At 38.9% G+C, this 18,638-nt stretch overlaps 1 protein-coding gene across 2 annotated transcripts in view; it reads right to left on the bottom strand.

Annotated features, from left to right (window-relative positions):
* The window catches only part of VWA8 (von Willebrand factor A domain containing 8), a 354,390-nt gene that overhangs the window by 15,060 nt on the left and 320,692 nt on the right, over positions 1-18,638 (bottom strand). For both annotated transcript variants that reach the window (XM_058548243.1, XM_058548242.1), the window contains 2 exons: positions 4,788-4,913; positions 2,544-2,702 (listed from right to left, as the gene is read on the bottom strand). In XM_058548243.1, the coding sequence (XP_058404226.1) occupies positions 2,544-2,702; positions 4,788-4,913 (285 nt within the window). The remainder of the gene's footprint in view (positions 1-2,543; positions 2,703-4,787; positions 4,914-18,638) is intronic.

Here is an 18,638-nt window from a genome sequence, read left to right as displayed (position 1 = left end):
ACCTTTCAAGTACTACCTGTTAAAAATCTAATAGCATAAAAAAATGATAAAGCTACTTCAAGCCTTGAAAAAAAGTTTATTTTGGTGTCTTGCTATAATTTCTTGCTATAAATGTATGACTGGATTTGTCAGTCATATATTACTATGGTTATCTTCTCAATATACCTGTGGTTTTACTGATACAAACTGAGGAAATTCTTCACACTGTTGTGGCAATCAAAGAGACCATCAGCAAAATCCTGCTTTAGGGATGATGCTCTGAAGGAGAGAGGGGTGCTTTGCTTGCACCTGTTACTGCACGTCTCTCATAGAATCTTCTATCAGAACCAGTAGTTTTTACATGCCTCCCTCACTAGGCGACAAGTTCAAGGATGGCAGGGAACTCTGACCTAGCAGAGCACTCTGCGCTTAGCGAGTGCTCAGTTAACATTTGTAATCTTATTGAAATCCAGCACATCATATGGTGACGATTTGGTTTGTAATTGTAAATTAGGAACAAAATAGGACATCTTCTGAAATGCTCATTTCCTGGATGTTGTTTCTTTTTTGTGTGACACGTCCAGTTTCATTAATAGTTCTTCCAGATTACAGACTTTTTAACAGTGAGAACTGGATAAATACGAATCTCTACACTCTGCTGTTGAGATGCAATGAAATATTCCCACGCTCCGTGATAATCACACCATCTTCCTGCAGGCTATCAGATCGGCTCTCTGAGCTCCCTATCAGCTTTGCCACCTTCTGCTCTCTGTCTAGTCCTTTACCCAGTCCTGGGGAGCTGTGTCAACCAATTTCTTGGTCAACTCCTAGTAACATTTCTAAAAACCTAGAAGTAGTAGTTACACATATCAGAGCAGTTCTGCTCTCAAAGATATAGAAATCCTCTTTCTAACTGGAAATTTTGTTCTGGATAATACGAATATGTCAATTTTAATAGTGGTATGTTTGCTATGGTCTATGATGGATTAAAATCTCCATAGAACTCAAAGGCAGCTGAGGAACACTGCCCTTCAAGATCCACGAAAGAGGAGGATGGGCTGATCCAAATATGAGCAGAACCCAAAGGTTTTAAAACATTAGGTGGGATTTATGCTGATGCAATGGTCTAACCATTCAGCAGTCTAAGTGATTAAGAATTATATTCCACCTCGTACTAGAAAGGATCTAAAGTATTTTAAAATAAATATTTTTCTATAAACCCATAAAACATAAAAAAGTAAAAAATCAAAATCAAGAAAAACTTACTTCTGAAGGGAGGGGGTGGTCAAGGGAAGGAAAAAGCTGAATACTAGTGTGAAAGCTAGTGTGAAAACAAAGTTGTCATAGCTGGTCTTTGATTTGAGCTCTGAGCTTCCTGGCAACTAAAACCAAGAGGGAATCTTGAACAGTTCCATGGCTTTCAATAATCACAAGGGGAAACACGTTCCAGTTCTTTAGGAGAAATAAAGCTACTCCCCACGGTGAAAGTCCACGTCCTATTTGTATTTGTATCCTGCACTCGTACAGAGCCTGGCAACCCACAGCATTCATCGACTAAAGCTGTCTTTTTCCTACCCCTTAATACCAAAAGGAATCTCTCACGTAGAGCTTCATACAAGGGACCCTTGTACGAGCCTCGAAAATGGTCTAAAGTAAATGAATTAATGAGTTTCACCAATTGGTTTCTTTCTGTATCCATCATAACACACAGACACGACTCAGGACAGCAATTCTGAGGTGCAGGTGGGATGTCAAGCTAAATAACGATCTAAGAGCACCTATTCCTGAAGGACGTGTTTGACCCCAGATACAATCTAGAATATCTATGGATAGACTGTGTACTCTTTATACATGTCTGCACATATATCATCATACGGCATGTGACTGTGTTCAAGGTTATCTGCTCTGGGAAGGGCCAGAAGTGCAGGTGCTCTCTGTGACTGACTAACAGCACACGAATGGGCTCTTCTCAGGCAGTAACAAGGCTATGGGGGATCCCTTCTCCATGCTCAGACCTCTGAAGGCAGATGCAGAGCAAACTGAGCAACAGCAAAGTGGAAATAGTTTAAATAGGAGGCTGCATTTCTCCCAGGGTTACCATCCTCAGTAATCCTCACCCACGTGCAAAGGCATAGCAATGCTGAGAAGGGCACACTTTGAGGGTGACTCAAACTCTGGGAGGCTGCCTGGGTGCGAATAGGGCAATAACAGGGATGGGGGGATTGGGATGAGGATGGCGGCTCTGAGAAATTTGGGGAAGAGACTTGTGGTGCTTCTAAGTGCTCCCCGCCCCAAGCGTTATTGCTAACATCACACAACTTACAAAGTACAGTGCTCTCTTCTGTAGTAATTGGTTTTAGATTAGATCATTTTCTGATTATTAGAGCAGATAAAACAAAAGGCTCACTTTCTCTCGGCTGATAAATGAGCTGATGAGAAGATGATTTTTGTCTTCTCTGGTGGAGCCTGCATCCACCTATCCATCATCATGCCCAAACTCAGCGCTGACTCTTAGGCAGATGTGGTCAGTGATGCCTCTCATCATCCTCAGTTCATGTCATTACCTTGAACTTCTCTTCATAGTTCTCAAAGGCTTCCATGACCATACACACGGCCTCCATTGAGCGCTCCAGCCGGCCATCCACCCCGTTAAAGCGGTACATGCTGCCAGACACATCCACCACCAGGCGCAGGCGCTTGGGTTTCTGTTGGGGGCTGCCCAGCTGAGGGAGGGAACAACAGAAAAGCCTTGTGAACCAGAAAACCATCACTGGCTGCTGTTCTGGGGATCTCACACAGGCCCTGGAGTGCCAGCTAGGAGGCAGGCAGATCAGCTGTAGGCTCTGCACTGCACAAGGCTGTCCTGGCAGGTGGAAAGGCATCTACAGATTATATTTCAGCAAATGGAATTGTGCTGGTAGTTGGGGCCATATGAGAAAGATTTTCCTGTGGAACATGGTCCTTTGAAGGCCCAACCTAGTCTAGTAAAACTGCCTTACTGAGGCTGATGCTGTCTTACAATTAATAATCTGGAAAGATATAAACCCCAACATGTCATTTTCATATCACGCCTCAGAGTCAGTTACCCTAGCAAGATTGAGTTATTCTGGAAACCCACATCAATTTTACTTGTACCTGTTACGTAGTGACCTGAAAATCATTTTCCACATAGTCCACAAGAAAAGTCAGATTCCTAAAACAAGGTTATGGGAGAGGGGGGTCTGGCAGAGAACTTAAGGAAAGTATTTCTTCAAGGTCTTCTGTCTTTACTAAGCTCTCAGTCTTCTCTTCCTTTCAGTTACTGAATTACTACTTCTCTTTACTTTTCTTGGCAGTTAAGGGCATGAAAGTGGCATCAACTGTCAATTAAAATATGAAACTCTTAGGAATTTCAGTTTGATTTTGGACTCACGCCTGCCAATTTGCAGAATTAAAAACAAAAGTATATCTGTCAGTTTTACTTACAAGAAAAAAGGAAGAAGAAAAATTCCAGATTATTTTGTTATTATACACTTGCTGACATGTATGAAAACTAATGAGCAGTGTTAGTAATTTAAAAAAAATACTTTGGGTATTAGAGTGTAATCATTTGAGACAAAATCACCACATGTCTTAAAAACTTGTTGAGTCTGCCTAAATTAAGAACAGTACCACATATGCTTGCAAGACTACTCACAATTTCAGAGTATCTAAACACATTTGTTGACTACAATGAGTCAGTCAGTAAAGAAAGCAGCCGTTGACTCATACCAAGGACACAGAAGTAAGAACTCCCCAAATTACCGAAGGATCTTCTCTGAATAAACGTTTAAATGGAGTGAGTGACTCCCGTTCCCCCACCAGCCACTGCACCCCCACCTCTCAGTGCCTACTCAGCAATTCTGGTTATTCATGGATATACGAAGTCACGGAGCCCTCCAAGAGACTCAGTATTTCACCTTATTGTTACTGTACTGCAAATATTTTAATATTATGGCTGTCTAAAACTTTACATACTACAATGAGTTATTTAAGGGAGAATTCCTTCTAAAATTCTAAAACCTTATTCAGTTACAGAATGGACACAAACCTTTAAAGTAACAGAACAGTAGAAAACTAGAAAGATTGTGCTAGTGTTTTCACTTGTATAGCCCTCGGGGATTCTTAGACACCGAGTGTCTTCAGTTTCCCCTCCAGGGCACCCTGCTGTGTCCTGGGAGCTGATCTGCTTGGCTGGCATCAGCTTCTCTCTCGGCTGCTGGCTTCTAGTGGGCTCTGCTGGGAGGCATTGGCAAGAGATCAGAGGGTGAGGGTGGGATATTTGTTCCCTCAGCCACTTCTCTGCCGTGGCCCATGGGTGAGCTGTCCCTCTACTGAAGGCCACAGCTCCTGTGGGTAGGTAGCTCACCTATGGGCCACGGCAGAGAAGGGGCCTCTCCACAAACCACCTTCTCTAGGTTCCAGTAAGTGCTCTCTCCCTCTGCCTTTTTAGATCTAGCGATGGGTTAGATCCCTCCTGTTAGGTACCCACTGTTTCTTTTTGATTTTCCTAAACTCCACCCTTACCTTTTTAAATAGTCTCTTTATTAACTGTTCTTGAATTACTCAGTTTGAGTGTGCCTGGTATTTTTTGACTCATCTTGATCTTGACTTATATAATAAATAGTATAATATTTATTTTTTTCCTAATCTTTTGTTATATAATGTTTTCTTGGCTGCCATATTCAGGATTTATGGTGTTTTGACAAAGACTGCAACTCAAGAAAGCATTTGTCTGTAAAGAAGGCAGAACTCTGCAGATCTGAGGCTACTGGTTCACCATTACTTACCTGTGGCTCCAGCTCACCCCGGCGTTTGTAGATGGCTTTTTCTCCAGTCAGCCCATCAATGATCTTGGCATCATCTAGTTCCCCAGTAGCTTGGTGTCTTAGCCACTGTCTTTCTTTACCTTTCGCCTACAATGACACACACACAAATCCTCAGTTTAATTAGTCCTGCAGGTTCCCTGACACACTTTATGCATGAATAACAGGAAACACACCCGGGATCTTTTCAATAAGTGATGGTTCTGCATGAACACAGTTTCATAAACGGACTGGTTTCTGCTCTGCTGACAAAGAAATGCCCTTGTGTAGATTTTGTCAGTTTTAATTGTTTTAACATATGGAATGATAAAATGAACTCTCTTAGAGCACATACGAATGGGAAAACAGTATGCAAATGAACCCTTGGAGAAATGTGCAGTATCTGGAAATGTAATGGTGATGCACTTCTTAAGAATTTTCTGTCACAGTACTTCTAGAAAATTATTAGGTAACAAAATAATCAGCTTGAACTTGTTAACAGTGTCCGCAAGCACAGAGAAAACGTGATTTTCAGATCTCTTCCTTTTGGAAAAGAAGTTGTTACTCAAGTTCTCTGTGACATACAGGGTAAATGAAAACAACAGTACATGAATATTTTGTACCTTACATGTCTCTCTGATCATCTATATTCAGAAATCTTCTGAATTACTTTTCTAAAGGTATTTCTACATAATACTTTCCCATAATAACTTATCACTACGCCACGTGGACTAAGATGGTAGTTAAATGATAAAGAATTACAATGTCCCGGGGCCGGCCCGGTGGCGCAAGCGGTTAAGTGCTTGCGCTCCGCTGCAGCAGCCCGGGCGCGCACCAATGCACCGCTTGGCAAGCCATGCTGTGGCGGCGTTCCATATAAAGTGGAGGAAGATGGGCATGGATGCTGGCCCAGGGCCAGTCTTCCTCAGCAAAAAAAAGGGGAGGATTGGCAGATGTTAGCTCAGGGCTGATCTTCCTCACACACAAAAAAAAAGAATTACAATATCCCAATCAAGGCATAGATTTATTACAGCTGAGGACCGTATTTACATTAAGAAGTGGGAAAAATAGCTAAAACATTTTTATGCGTGCAAACTAGAGCAGTAGTTAAGATCACGTGCTCTGGAGTCAGATAGCCTGGTTCTAATCCTCCCTTCACCATGGTCAGATATCTGACCTCAAGCAAGTTACTTAACCTTCTGAATTCCAGTATCCTCATCTCTACAATGAATATAACACTAGTTTCTACTTTAGTGAGTTATTGTGAAGATTAAATGAACTACTACATGGAATTGGCTGAGAAAGAGTTTGGTAATCTATGTTAGCTGATATTATTGTTATCACTGTTATTATTATGATCAGGTGAGATCTAATGTGGACAACTAAGTCCACATTAATTTGAGCACACTTCCATCACTTTCACTGGATGCGGCTGTATGACAGCAATGTCATTGAAAATACAAAACCAAGCTTCAGGCAGAGCCAGTGTCTATTTTAGGGGTAGACCAACCACGGCACAAAGACGCTCCACACGATATAACTCTGGGTAGTACCGTATGTATTGTTTTCCTGTTCCTGCTACCCTTGCTGCAAACAGGTGCAAAATTACCATACTTGAATCCAGATATACCAATGTGAACATGAAATAAAGAGAGGGAATCTAAGCCACGAACATAAAGATATGAAATTTGGAGTGGATAATTTCCCAGGCTTCCAGGATACTTTATGCTGGGAAACATAATTGTGGATGGCCACTTAGGTACCTTTCAATTCTGAGATTCTATGACTCTTGAAAGTACCAAACTGCAGAGCACTGGCTTCTATAGATGAGGACAGACTCTCACAGGCTAGTCTAGACTGGGAAAATATGCACTGCAGAAAGTACAAGAGAATGTGGTAGCGGTAGTCAGCTGTTATCAAAGTGGCACGGAAGTTGGATTCTAGAGCTGGGTTTAAGAGGAACGTGGGATTAGAACTGGAATGAGAGTACATGACATGTTACGTAACAGCTGTGCCACTGTTCTCATTAAGCATTGATTTTTCAAAGTTTCATCAGTACCTTGACAAGACAATGACCCTGAGGACACCCTACCCAATTCTACTAGCTGCTACGTAGTTTTATTAACCAGTGATGCTTTCACCCTGTAAAGAACTGGTGCAAGGGCTACAGATTAAGTAATTTTTGTGATTTTTAATGTAGATTATGACTGTAGTAAAAATAAATTTAAACCCCCGCCATCTCACCATAGAGGAAATATAAAATGCTAAAATTCTAACTAATAATTCTACTCCTTTCCCCATATTTTGGTGTTTTTGAAAACAGAATATATCTTATAACTAATAGCAAAAGAAATTTGCTAAGGCAACAGGCAGAGGGGTTAATTGTGACCTGATTGTCATACCTGTAGGAGAGACATATGACCTTGGCTGAGCATAGCAGGTACCATCTCATTGAATTATTTCAATTGGCAGCACAGACCATTGACTTTTAATTTGAATTAACATCCCTAATTATTATTTTAAATGGATTCAAAAACATTACACTACAATAGAGAATCAGAATAATGAGCAAGGCAATGGAGCCTTAAGACGCAAATATACTATAAGTGAAGCAAAATTCCTTGCTGCAGAAATGACACTTCCAACAAGACCTACAAAGGTAAGATTCCCTGAGAGGAGGAATCTGGGTTTAAATTTATTTGTTAGGAGGACATATGCATAGAAGACTGCATGTCATAGGCCAGGCCTTGCAATTAAAGAGAGGAGAAACCTCTTTATTTTATAAAATAGATCACAGCACGCTTAAAGCTAGCAGAAGTTTGGGTGACTGATTCATGTTCCATGAAGAACTATCACCCAGACACTGTATACCTGTCCAAAAGTTCGAAGGACACCGTTAGATTTCCAGTGATATGTAATTCAATTAAGTACAACATATAACTCAGTTTAACCAAATAGTAAGTGTAGAGAATATCACAGTTTTCGATATGACTAGAAATTATACTGTTGTACTTTCTTCAGAAATTACTTCAGAAATTACTGTTTTACTTTCTTCATACTTACTATTGTTTACAAACGTATTACTTATCTCTTTGTCTCTATTTTCTACTGCTCCACTAGAAAGTCAGGTTCATGTGATAAGAGCCTTTATGTAACTCCAGTATCTAGAACAGTGCCTGATCCATAGTAGGTGTTCAATGAAAATTTATTGAATGAAAGTTGATTGCTTACTGTAAAATGTTGAGTGATAAATGTATGATATAAAAGCATGTATGCACAGTATTATCTCAATGTATATGAAAGTATACAACATACATGCAAAGAAAAATATGTGGGAGACAACAAATAAAAATATTAGTCATGGTTATTTTTGAGTTGTGGAATTATGGGTGATGCTGCTTTCTTCTTTTAATTCCTATATTTTCCAATTTTCATATAATGAACTTGTGACTTATACAATCCGAAATAAACAAAAATAAGTCCTCTATTTTTGTCAAAAGGATTTTCAAAAATCCTTTTATATTTTTATGAAATATATACCTTTGAGCCCAGCTTACAGTTTATGGAGCGCAGAACTTCTCAAACTTCAATGTGCATACAAATAACTTAGGGATCTTGTTAAAACACAATTTCTGATTCAGTAGGTCTAGGCTGGGGCCTGAGACTCCGCATTTCTAACAGGCTCCCAGATGATGCCAGTAGAGCTGGCCCACAGATCACACACTGACGAGTAGGCGCATAGAGGATTCCTGGGGCCCATAAGCGGTCTTTTGAAAACCACCACATAGAAGTGCACTAGCAAAGACCTGGTCTCTCTCTGAAGTTTGCTCCCTACCACAGACAAACTACTAAAATGGTGTCAACATCTCTTCATCTTCACGGGGATGGCTGCAATCATACTTCCCTCCCCAAATGTAATACATACCAAACTTTATCTTACTGAAAAATCTATCAAGAGAATGAGAAGAAAAGCCACAGGCTGGGAGAAAATATTTGCAAAAGACATACCTGATAAAGGATTGTTATCCAAAATATACAAAGAACTCTTAAAACTCAACAGTAAGAAAATGAACAACTTGACTAAAAAATGGGGAAAAGATCTGAACACACACTTTACCAAAGAAAATATACAAATGGCAAATAAGTATATGAAAAGATGATTACCATCATATATCATTAGGGAAGTGCAATGAGAATGAGATACCACTACACACCTATTAGAATGGCCAAAATCCAAAACACTGACAACACCAAATGCTGGCAGGGATGTGGAGCAACAGCAACTCTCATTCATTGTTGATGGGAATGCAAGATAATACAGCTATGTTAGCAGGCAGTTTGGCAGTTTCTTACAAAACTAACATACTTTTAGCATACAATCCAGGAATTGCACTCCTTGGTTATTCACCCAAATGAACTGAAAACTATGTCTACACAAAAACTTACACATAGATGTTTATAGCAGCTTTATTTATAATTGCCAAAACTTGGAAGCAACTAAGATGTCCTTCAGTAGATGAACAGATAACTAAACTGTGCTACATCCAGGCAACGGAGTATTATTCAGTGCTAAAAAGAAATGAGGTTTCAAGCCATGAAATGACATGTAGGAAACTTAAATGCATATTACTAAGTGAAATAAGTCTATCTGAAAAGGCTACATATTGTATGATTCCAACTATGGTCAAGCATTGATTAACGATGGGGATACGTTCTGATAAATGCATTGTTAGGCAAATTCGTCACTGTGTAAACATCATAGACTACTTACAGAAACCTAGATGGTATAGCCTACTATATACCTAGGCTATATGGTACTAATCTGATAGGACTACTATAAGATTAGTTGTATATGGGTTCCGTGGTTGACCAAAATGTCACTAATGCACCACATGACTGTACATGACATTCTGGAAAACGCAAAACCATAGAGACAGTAAAAAGTGGTTGCTAGGGGTCGAAGGGGGAGGGATGAATAGATGGAGCACAGAGGATTTTTAGGGCAGTGAAATACTCTGTATGATATTATAATGATGGATACAGGTCATTATACATTTGTCCAAATCCATAGAATGTACAACACCAAGAGTGAACCATAATGTAAGCTATAGGCTTTGGGTGATAATGATTTGTCAATATAGGATCATCAATTGCAACAAATATCCTACTCTGAAAGGGGGATGTTGATAATGGGGGAGGCTGTCTTGGGGGGCAGGAGGTATACAGACACTGTACTTTCTGCTCAATTTTACTGTGAATTTGAAACTGGTCTAAAAAAATGAAGTATATTTTTAAAAAAATCCAGTTATAATTATAAAGACAGCTCTTTACTATGCAGAATCTATTTTCACTTCAGGAATGCAATGGTCAAGACAAAGTCTGGATCACGGTAGAAAAAGCATCAGATTAGGGTTCAGTATATGAGAATTCTAGGCTTGGCTCACTTGGGGCAAGTTATTAAGATTCTCTGGGTCTCAGCAGTCCCAACTTCAAGATGAGGGGCCACTGTGTCAGTGAATGTCTGTTTGAAGCATAACAGTCTATATTTAATTAGTAATGAAAATCACTAGTATTAAAAGAAGGATTTCCCAATTTGTTTTTTACTCTTTGCCTCTTCCTAATATATCACAATGGTAAGGACAGTAATATATTCTCAGATAACTGGGAATGGTTTCCATTCGTAAGTTTCTAAAAATAAGTTGATAAGGATGCTAAAAGGTGACTTTGAAGGAATGTGCTTTTTCACTAGTAAATCTATTATTCCTCAATAATAGAAAGAGGTAAATTGCCTGCTAAATGCAACAAATTATGGGGAAAATAATTTCTTAGGAAAATAGTTCATTTCATGTCTATTTTGATGTTAGTCTTAATGCAGTTTACTTTAAGCTAGTTTGCTACTGATATTAAGCATTTTGAGAGACTTGGGTGGATAATCAGTTATAGGAAATCTGTCTTTGCTTTCCAAACTTCATCATCTTTCTACCCCAGCATCAGCACTCAAAAGAAAGCACAAAACATCTAGGACCTAGCAGATATGCAACTTAATGAAAAATTTTTGTTTCACTATCTGGAGTTTTGGGGATACTAAAATCTCCTCAACAGCTGTCTTATACTCTCAGCAGTTCATATTGTTCTCCAAATTGGGATAGAGCCAGACCTAAGAACTATTAAGAACAATTATATTAGAAATATTCAAGACATTAGAATTTTTAATGGAGTTCATTATTTATATCAACAGATGAATGCCTATGGTATTGATATATATTTTTGAAGAGTATCTAAAAAGAATATTAATAGGCATACACACATAGTTAAGTAAAACCATAGAAACAAACAAATGACCATATCATCATAACAAAAGTGATAAAATTTACTCAATGTCATATCCAGGAAAGCATTCCATTATGCCATTTTATACTCCTAAGATTTAAATTTAAGATTGCGAAACAATACCACAATCCCATGCTTTATGCCAATTGGAAAGGAATATTATCTAAATACGATTACTTAGTGGATTATCCTTTAAATAAATTTATAAAGATCCCACTATAATAACACGATTTGGAGTAAATACAGTTTGCTATTTTAGACACTACTCCTATATTTGACTAAACTACCCTAGTACATCTATCATTTACCAGAAGTTTTTCTTCAATTTTCTTTAGCAGGCTTGTGAGATATAAATCTTACTGGCCAGCTAAGTTAACTTTCAAAGCTAATTTATTATAAGGCAGCTCTTCAAGACTATGAAGTGAACAAATGTTAACTCCTTAAGAGAGGTTTGCAAAATCCTGCCTTACTGCTATCAATCCCAGACCAGTGTAAGAGCACAGAGGCTGCTGGAACAGACGAAAGGCACAAAGAGGGATTACAGGTGGTATGAATTAGAGGGGAAAAGGCAGGAGTGACAAAGAGCAACAGAGCCATGCCCCAGTGAAGGCTTGTTAAACCACCAGCCCTACAGCATTGTGGAATTCTTCTTTTGCTGTACATGCTAACAATTAGTAAAAATGATAACAGGGGGTCCTTTTTAGGAGACCTATTATTGCCCGTTGTAAGGAGGTTACAGAATTATAAAATATTTTTCCCTTAGAATATTGTTTGTCTGCTGTCTCTGGATTCACCATCATGTAAGAACCTAGGGATTTTAGGTCTTAATTTTCTTGGGCTGATGTTGCTTCTTTTCCTGTATATGATTATCATCCTTTAAGGTACTCTCTAGCTTGAAGACTGTTTCCATTACGTATGCCAATAAAGTAAAGGACTTAGTAAAATTTGGGGTGAGAGTGAGGTTTCGAAAGGATATGCTTTTTCCAAAAACTCTGGTACTCTTTTCTCCTTTTCTTGTGGGAGAACTTTTAAAATTCAAGTATAACATACTTGTAATAAAGTGCATAAATCTTAAGTGCAAAGCTCAATGAACTTTAAAAGCAAACACACCCCGATACCCATCTGCACCTCCACAGCCTCCCAGGGCCTCTTCTGGTCTTCACCCTCCCCTGCCAAAGGTAAGCTCCTATTCTGACTTCCACCACCATAGATTAGGTTGCCTGTTTTTGAACTTCGTAAAAATGAAATCATACCATATGTACTCTTCTGTGTCTGGCTTCTTTGGCTCAACATTATTCCTGTGAGAGTTAACTATGTTCACTGCTGTAACAATATATTCAACCACAATTTATCTATTCTACAACTGCATTGTTTCCAGTTTGGGGCTATTACAAAAAATGCCACCATGAGTATTTCTGAACATGTCTTTTGGAGCAGATATGTGTGTATTTCTGTGAGAGAAAGTCCTGGATATGTTCAGCTTTAGTAGATACTGCTAAACAGTTTCCCAAAGTGTTTTTTCCAATTTCCATTCCCAAGAGGAGTGCATGAGGGTTTCATTTGCTTATATCCTCACCAACACTTGATATTGAGAGTTTCGTTTTTCTTTTAGCCATTCTGGTGGGTGTATGGTATATTCCCTTCTTTTTTATTTTTATTTGTGCATAAATGAATTACTTTTGGTTCTGCTTGTAATTGATATTTTTAGGAACATGAACTAGTAGTTTTTGTTTTTGAGAAGTGAAAGTATGTACTAGCCTTTTGATCCAGAACTATTTGGCACAAAGATATTTTTATAATAGTAGCACTATTCATTAGTTTTCAAGTACATAACTTGCAGATGAATATGGGCAGATAATTTATTATCTATCATCTAGCCAGCCACTAATACTTGGAAACTCAAAACAGGAAGAGGCCTGTCAGAATGGATGCTCTTGGAGGCAATGGGCTGGAAGGGGAACTCTTTAAAAATTTACTGAGGGCTGGAATAAATATATTTATTATTTTGTACTGTGTATTTTATGGGACTCATTAAAATACTTCTTTAAATAGTAAGTTCCTACTGTATTTAAATATATGCTTTTATTTATAACAAAGGGCCAAACACGTTCTTTATTGCATATTCCTATTGCATGAAGTAAAGTATTCCTATAAATATGTCCATCTGTTTTGTATTATACATTAAGCTCATACTAATGAGAATTCATTATATATAAAGCTATGTTTCAGTAATAAAAAGCCTATGTTACAGACTTTCTAAAAAAGAATATAGTTTTATTACGTTCATGTAAAGAACACTTAGACTAATTGAAATGCTCAGAGGATGACGTATTCTGGTTAATTCATTTTCTCGGAAGTAACTGGCTAACCAGAAGGTACACACACACACACACACACACACACACATCTGTAGCAGTGAGGACATTGAGAGGAATAAACTTGACAGAAATCAATTATCTTGTGGTTTGTGACATTTTGTCTCGTGATTTCAGCACTGAAAGTATTCTGATTAATCTTAAGTCTTCCCTTATTTGGGTTACGGTAATCAGACTTCCTTTATCTATAAATAGTCCTTGAGTGAATGAATAAACGTAAACGGATGTTTGAGGATACCTGGGAGCAGTGATTCTTTTATTAAACATTAGTGCCCATTATTTTAACATTTCTCTACATTCAACCAACATGTACTTTTTATGCTATTAATCTGCACCATTCAAACAAAAGAGATATGCTGGATTAAGGCAAACTTTTGTACAATATTTATAAAATAACAAATTATAAATCAGTGGAAACAATAAAAACTTTTCTTTGTGGTTCTCAGTATTTTGACATAGTAAAAAATACTTTATTAAATATCTGTTAGGTTGCTAGCTGCTCTAAACAGTGAAACAGTAGTGCCAAGAAAAGAGAAGATATCGACCTTCCTATTTTAAGGAATTCCCTTTCTCTTGAAGTAACATCTCATTGCAAGGGAAAATGGTGATTCATGTACTTAGCAAAGACGATGCTCATTAGAAGAGTTTGTACTCTTGGATGCTGATGTGGCACTAAACTACTACTTTGGGTGACAATTTACTGTCATTTTGTAATTAGTTTTTATGAACAAAAACAATTTCATGTCTTTCCTTTGAAAATTAAATATTTTGTACTTCAAAGGAGCTGGGAACTACACATATCAGAGTGCATGTACAACAGGCATCTTAAACTTAACAGTTCAAAACTGAGCCCTAGACCCCCCCTTCCCCCCACTCTCCCCAAGCCCTCCTCATCTCAATAAAAGGCAACGGGTATCCCCACTCTTTTTTTTTTTTTTTCCTGAGGAAGATCAGCCCTGAGCTAACATCCATCCCAATCCTCCTCTTTTTTTGCTGAGGAAGACTGGCTCTGAGCTAACATCTATTGCCAATCCTCCTCCTCTTTTTTTTCCCCAAAGCCCCAGCAGATAGTTGTATGTCATAGTTGCACATCCTTCTAGTTGCTGTATGTGGGACGCAGCCTCAGCATGGCCAGAGAAGTGGTGCATTGGTGTGCGCCCGGGATCCGAACCCGGGCCGCCAGTAGTGGAGCGCCCGCCCTTAACCGCTAAGCCACAGGGCCGCCCCCACATCTCCACTCTTTCAGCTGCTCAGGCTACACACCTAGGAGTCATCTTTGACTCCTCTTTCTCTCACATCTCACATCTAGTCCACTGGCAAATCCTCTCAACTTGCAGCAGTATCTGGCCATCTCTTACCCTCTCCATGCCTAGTTCCAGTCCAACCATCATTGTCTCTCACCTGGACCACTGCAATAGTCTCCTAACTGGCTTCCCTGCTTCTACTCTTGCCCCCTGACAGTCCCCTCCCCACACAATAATCAGGGGAATCTTTAGAAAAACATGTTGTAATTTGCAAGAAATACATAAAAAAATACTAGCATGATTAAGTTTTTAAAAAGTCTGATTGAACTTCTATTTTTCTAATTATTTTCCGGAATGAAATAGTATTTGTCTCTCTCGTGTGTAATATGGATTATCACGCTTTTTGCTTCCTTCTATCCCTCTTCTATATCAACTCCTTGATTTTTGTTTAATTTTTGAGATAATATGAGAATTTAGGCCCTCTTTATTATCATTAAAATCACTATTTTTCATATCGTGTTATCTTTTTAAAAGCAATATTCTTAATATTTGAGTTTTCTTTTAAACATATTTACCACAATTATTTAGACCTGATTCTGTGTTTAATTGCTTTCAATGCTCATTGCTAGTCCTTTTGTACCACGTTTCCCATTCTTAAGGAATTTTGATTCTTCTCTTAATCGGCTGGAATATTTATACATATGTGTGTACATATGTATGCATGTGCACGTGTGTATACACATTGACTTCAAAATTATTTTCAAAAAGTGTACTTAGGGGCCAGCCCGGTGGTGTAGCGGTTAAGTGCGCGCACTCTGCTGCTGGCGGCCCAGGCTCAGGTTCGGATCCTGAGTGCACACCAGCACACTGCTTGTCAGGCCATGCTGTGGCGACGTCCCACATAAAGTGGAGGAAGATGGGCACAGATGTTAGCCCAGGGCCAGTCTGCCTTGGCAAAAAGAGGAGGATTGGCATGGATGTTAGCTCAGGGCTGATCTTCCTCACAAAAAAAAAAAGTGTACTTAAGCAACGTATATTTTAAATCTCTGAATATCTGAAAATGTCTGTCACCTTTGCACTTTGCCTGAGTATAGAATTTTTGGGTCACAACTTTTCCCCCCAAATCCTGCAGATATTGTTTCACTATCTTCTGGCATTCAATGTTTCAGGGACAATTAACGTAAGATTAATTTTTCTTTCTCTGAAAATAAGCTTGTTTTTTGTCTGCTTGTCTGCTTTTAGGATATTTTCTTTGTTTTTGAAATATTAAAATTCCATGAAGCTGTGACGAGGTGCTTATCTCTTTTCATTAATTTGCCTGACTCAGTAAAGTTCTTCTGATCCACAGACTTGGGCCTGTTTTCAGCTCAGCACAGTTTTCTTTTGTTACACCTCTGATTACCGTTTATGTGTCCTTTACGTGGCTTCTTCTTTGGGAATATCATTGGTTCATCCAGCATATGTTTACTTACCATGTGCAAGTACTGCTCTACTTATTGGAATGGCTCATGCTTCCCTATGTTAGCTCTCTGCTCGGTTTTTATCGATCAGCTTTCTTACGGTTTTTACTTCTTTATTTCTTCTATAGTCTGAAATAACAATTCAAGTTTTCCATTCACATTAGTACTTAGACTTAAGACTGGAATGAGTCTGTGCTTTCAACTTTCAATGTAGATTTCAGTCTTGGCATTGCATTTTTAGTTTTCTTATAATCTTTCCTTATTGCATTCAAATTCCTTACTATTTTCTGCTTGTTCTTAGACACATCCTTTTAAATCCATGTCTTATTTCACACACTTCAAGTTTCTTTGAATTTTGAGAACACGTAGCAAACAAAATCTGGTGTTTTCTGAAGAAAATATTCTAGCCCAGCAGCATCTTCTTCCTCTACATTTTGAATGCTTGTTACTCTGCCTCATTGCAGATAATTTCATAGATCCCATGTTATTTAATTTTTTTGTGTCCTTACTCTTGAACAATGAGATGGCTACACAAAACTGTTCAGGAACAAATGGGATGGATTCTCCTTGGTTGCATTTATTCTCCACTTTGTTATTATTAGAAGTCTCCTCGAGGATTTTAAACTGGTGTTGAACTAGTCCAACTGGTGTTGAACTAAATCTACAATACAGCTCAAGAACTCAGCAGGGAAGGAGTTGGAACTGTGGGCCGTCACAGCATGAGAACTTCATCTCCACATCATTTCTTATTTTGTTTGGAAAAGCCATTGCAATGGGGCCAACTTTTGGCATTTAGCTTTTGTTTGATCTCGTCTTCAAGCCAAGTATAAGTTGGGACTGGTCTGGCCCCTTTCCCAGTGTTATTCCCTGTCCAGTTTTCTGCTTGTTGTAGCCACTGCATGAAACCTAGACCTTCCCACTCCCGCTCCTTCCCAACTTGGCTGCTTTCAAATGCTGCTGCTTGGCAGCGACAAAATGGAGGTCAAGCGATCTGCTTCTCACCAGCTCTAGGGCTCGTTCTTCTACTCCCTGCCTCTCTGATTAAGGGACGTAAATGTGATTCTGCTGGGTCTCACGCACGTACCCGCTAGTAGTGCTATTTCTTAGGAAGGTTTTTGAGTTGTCTTTGGTACTATCATTCATAGGGGTCTCATCACACTATATTCAGCAAAAATTCTTCAAAGCTTCTTGCATGTCACTAGCACCTTTCCCTAATTTCTACTGTCATGTGGCTTTTTCACTGTTTACAGCTTTCTACTGTTTTAATCATTTTAATGGTCATCTGGTGAAGACTGAGCTAGATGCCTGTGCTCATGCAGCCTGGAAGCCAGGACTACATTTCTAGGCTGCACTCTGTTGAAGTTGTCCTCTCGTGGTCACTGATGCCGTGTGCTGAGTGACGAGCCATTCATGAGCTAAGAAAGAGTAACTGGCATTTTACTGCTCTCCCTCGAAATGCAGACATTCTTGACTCGGCTGTTTTCATCTTTCCTTTCTCTTTGCTCTATACTCTCAGCTTAGTCAACACACCTTCTTTCTTGGCTTGGGCTGTTCCTCTCTACAAATGACCATAAAAATACAGATATAGATATCTATACAGACATGCAACCCTATCTGTTCCTAACCTGGCTCCTGAACTCCAGATTCACATCTTAAAATCTTCAAATATCATGCTTGACATTTTTACATAGGTGTCCCAGTAGTGAGAAAACATAATAACATCCAAACCAAACCTCTGCTTTCTCCACAAGTCTCTCCTCTTCCTGTGTTCCCTATTTCTGTCCTCTAGGGCTTGAAAAGCTCACCACCCACCTCCTCCCACATTCAATCAGTCACTGTCTTCTTGTCCTACCTCCAAACTGTTCCATCCTTTCCATTTTCATTTCAATTACCCTCGTTTGGGGTCCTATCATTTCTCACCTGAATAAGTGAAGAAATTTTACGATTTGACTTCCTGCCTTCTCTCTCTCTCTCTTCTCTGATACTTTTTCCCTCCACAGCTATGAAACTATGTAAAGAAGCTATAACCATACCACTCTCTTTCTCAATAGCGTTCACACTCCTCACTGATTACAGAATACAGTCAGCGTGGTGCTCAAGGCCCTTGTGGATTCACCTTCTCTCTAGTTTTCACTCCTATCACCCATTGCCTCCAAGCCCACCCCCAAACTCTCAACTCTAGTCACTCTGGACTGTTTGCCATTCTCCAAACATCCTTGTAGTCAAGACTTCATCGTCTGCCCATAGGTTTGTTCTGTCTAGACCAGAGCTACGCAAACTGTCTTCCCTGTATGAACACTTGTTACTGGTCCGTGATGAAATAAGTAACAGAAATCGACAGTAAGCATTTAGAAATTTGTATGGCAACTTGACAAGTAATTTTATGTTTGTTGAATGTAAGATTAAATAATATGGGCTTGTATTTTG

Source organism: Diceros bicornis, chromosome 9, assembly GCF_020826845.1.
Source record: "Diceros bicornis minor isolate mBicDic1 chromosome 9, mDicBic1.mat.cur, whole genome shotgun sequence".
NCBI lineage: Eukaryota > Metazoa > Chordata > Mammalia > Perissodactyla > Rhinocerotidae > Diceros > Diceros bicornis.
Note: the sequence above shows the minus strand (reverse complement) of the source record. Positions and strands in the feature narration are given on the sequence as shown.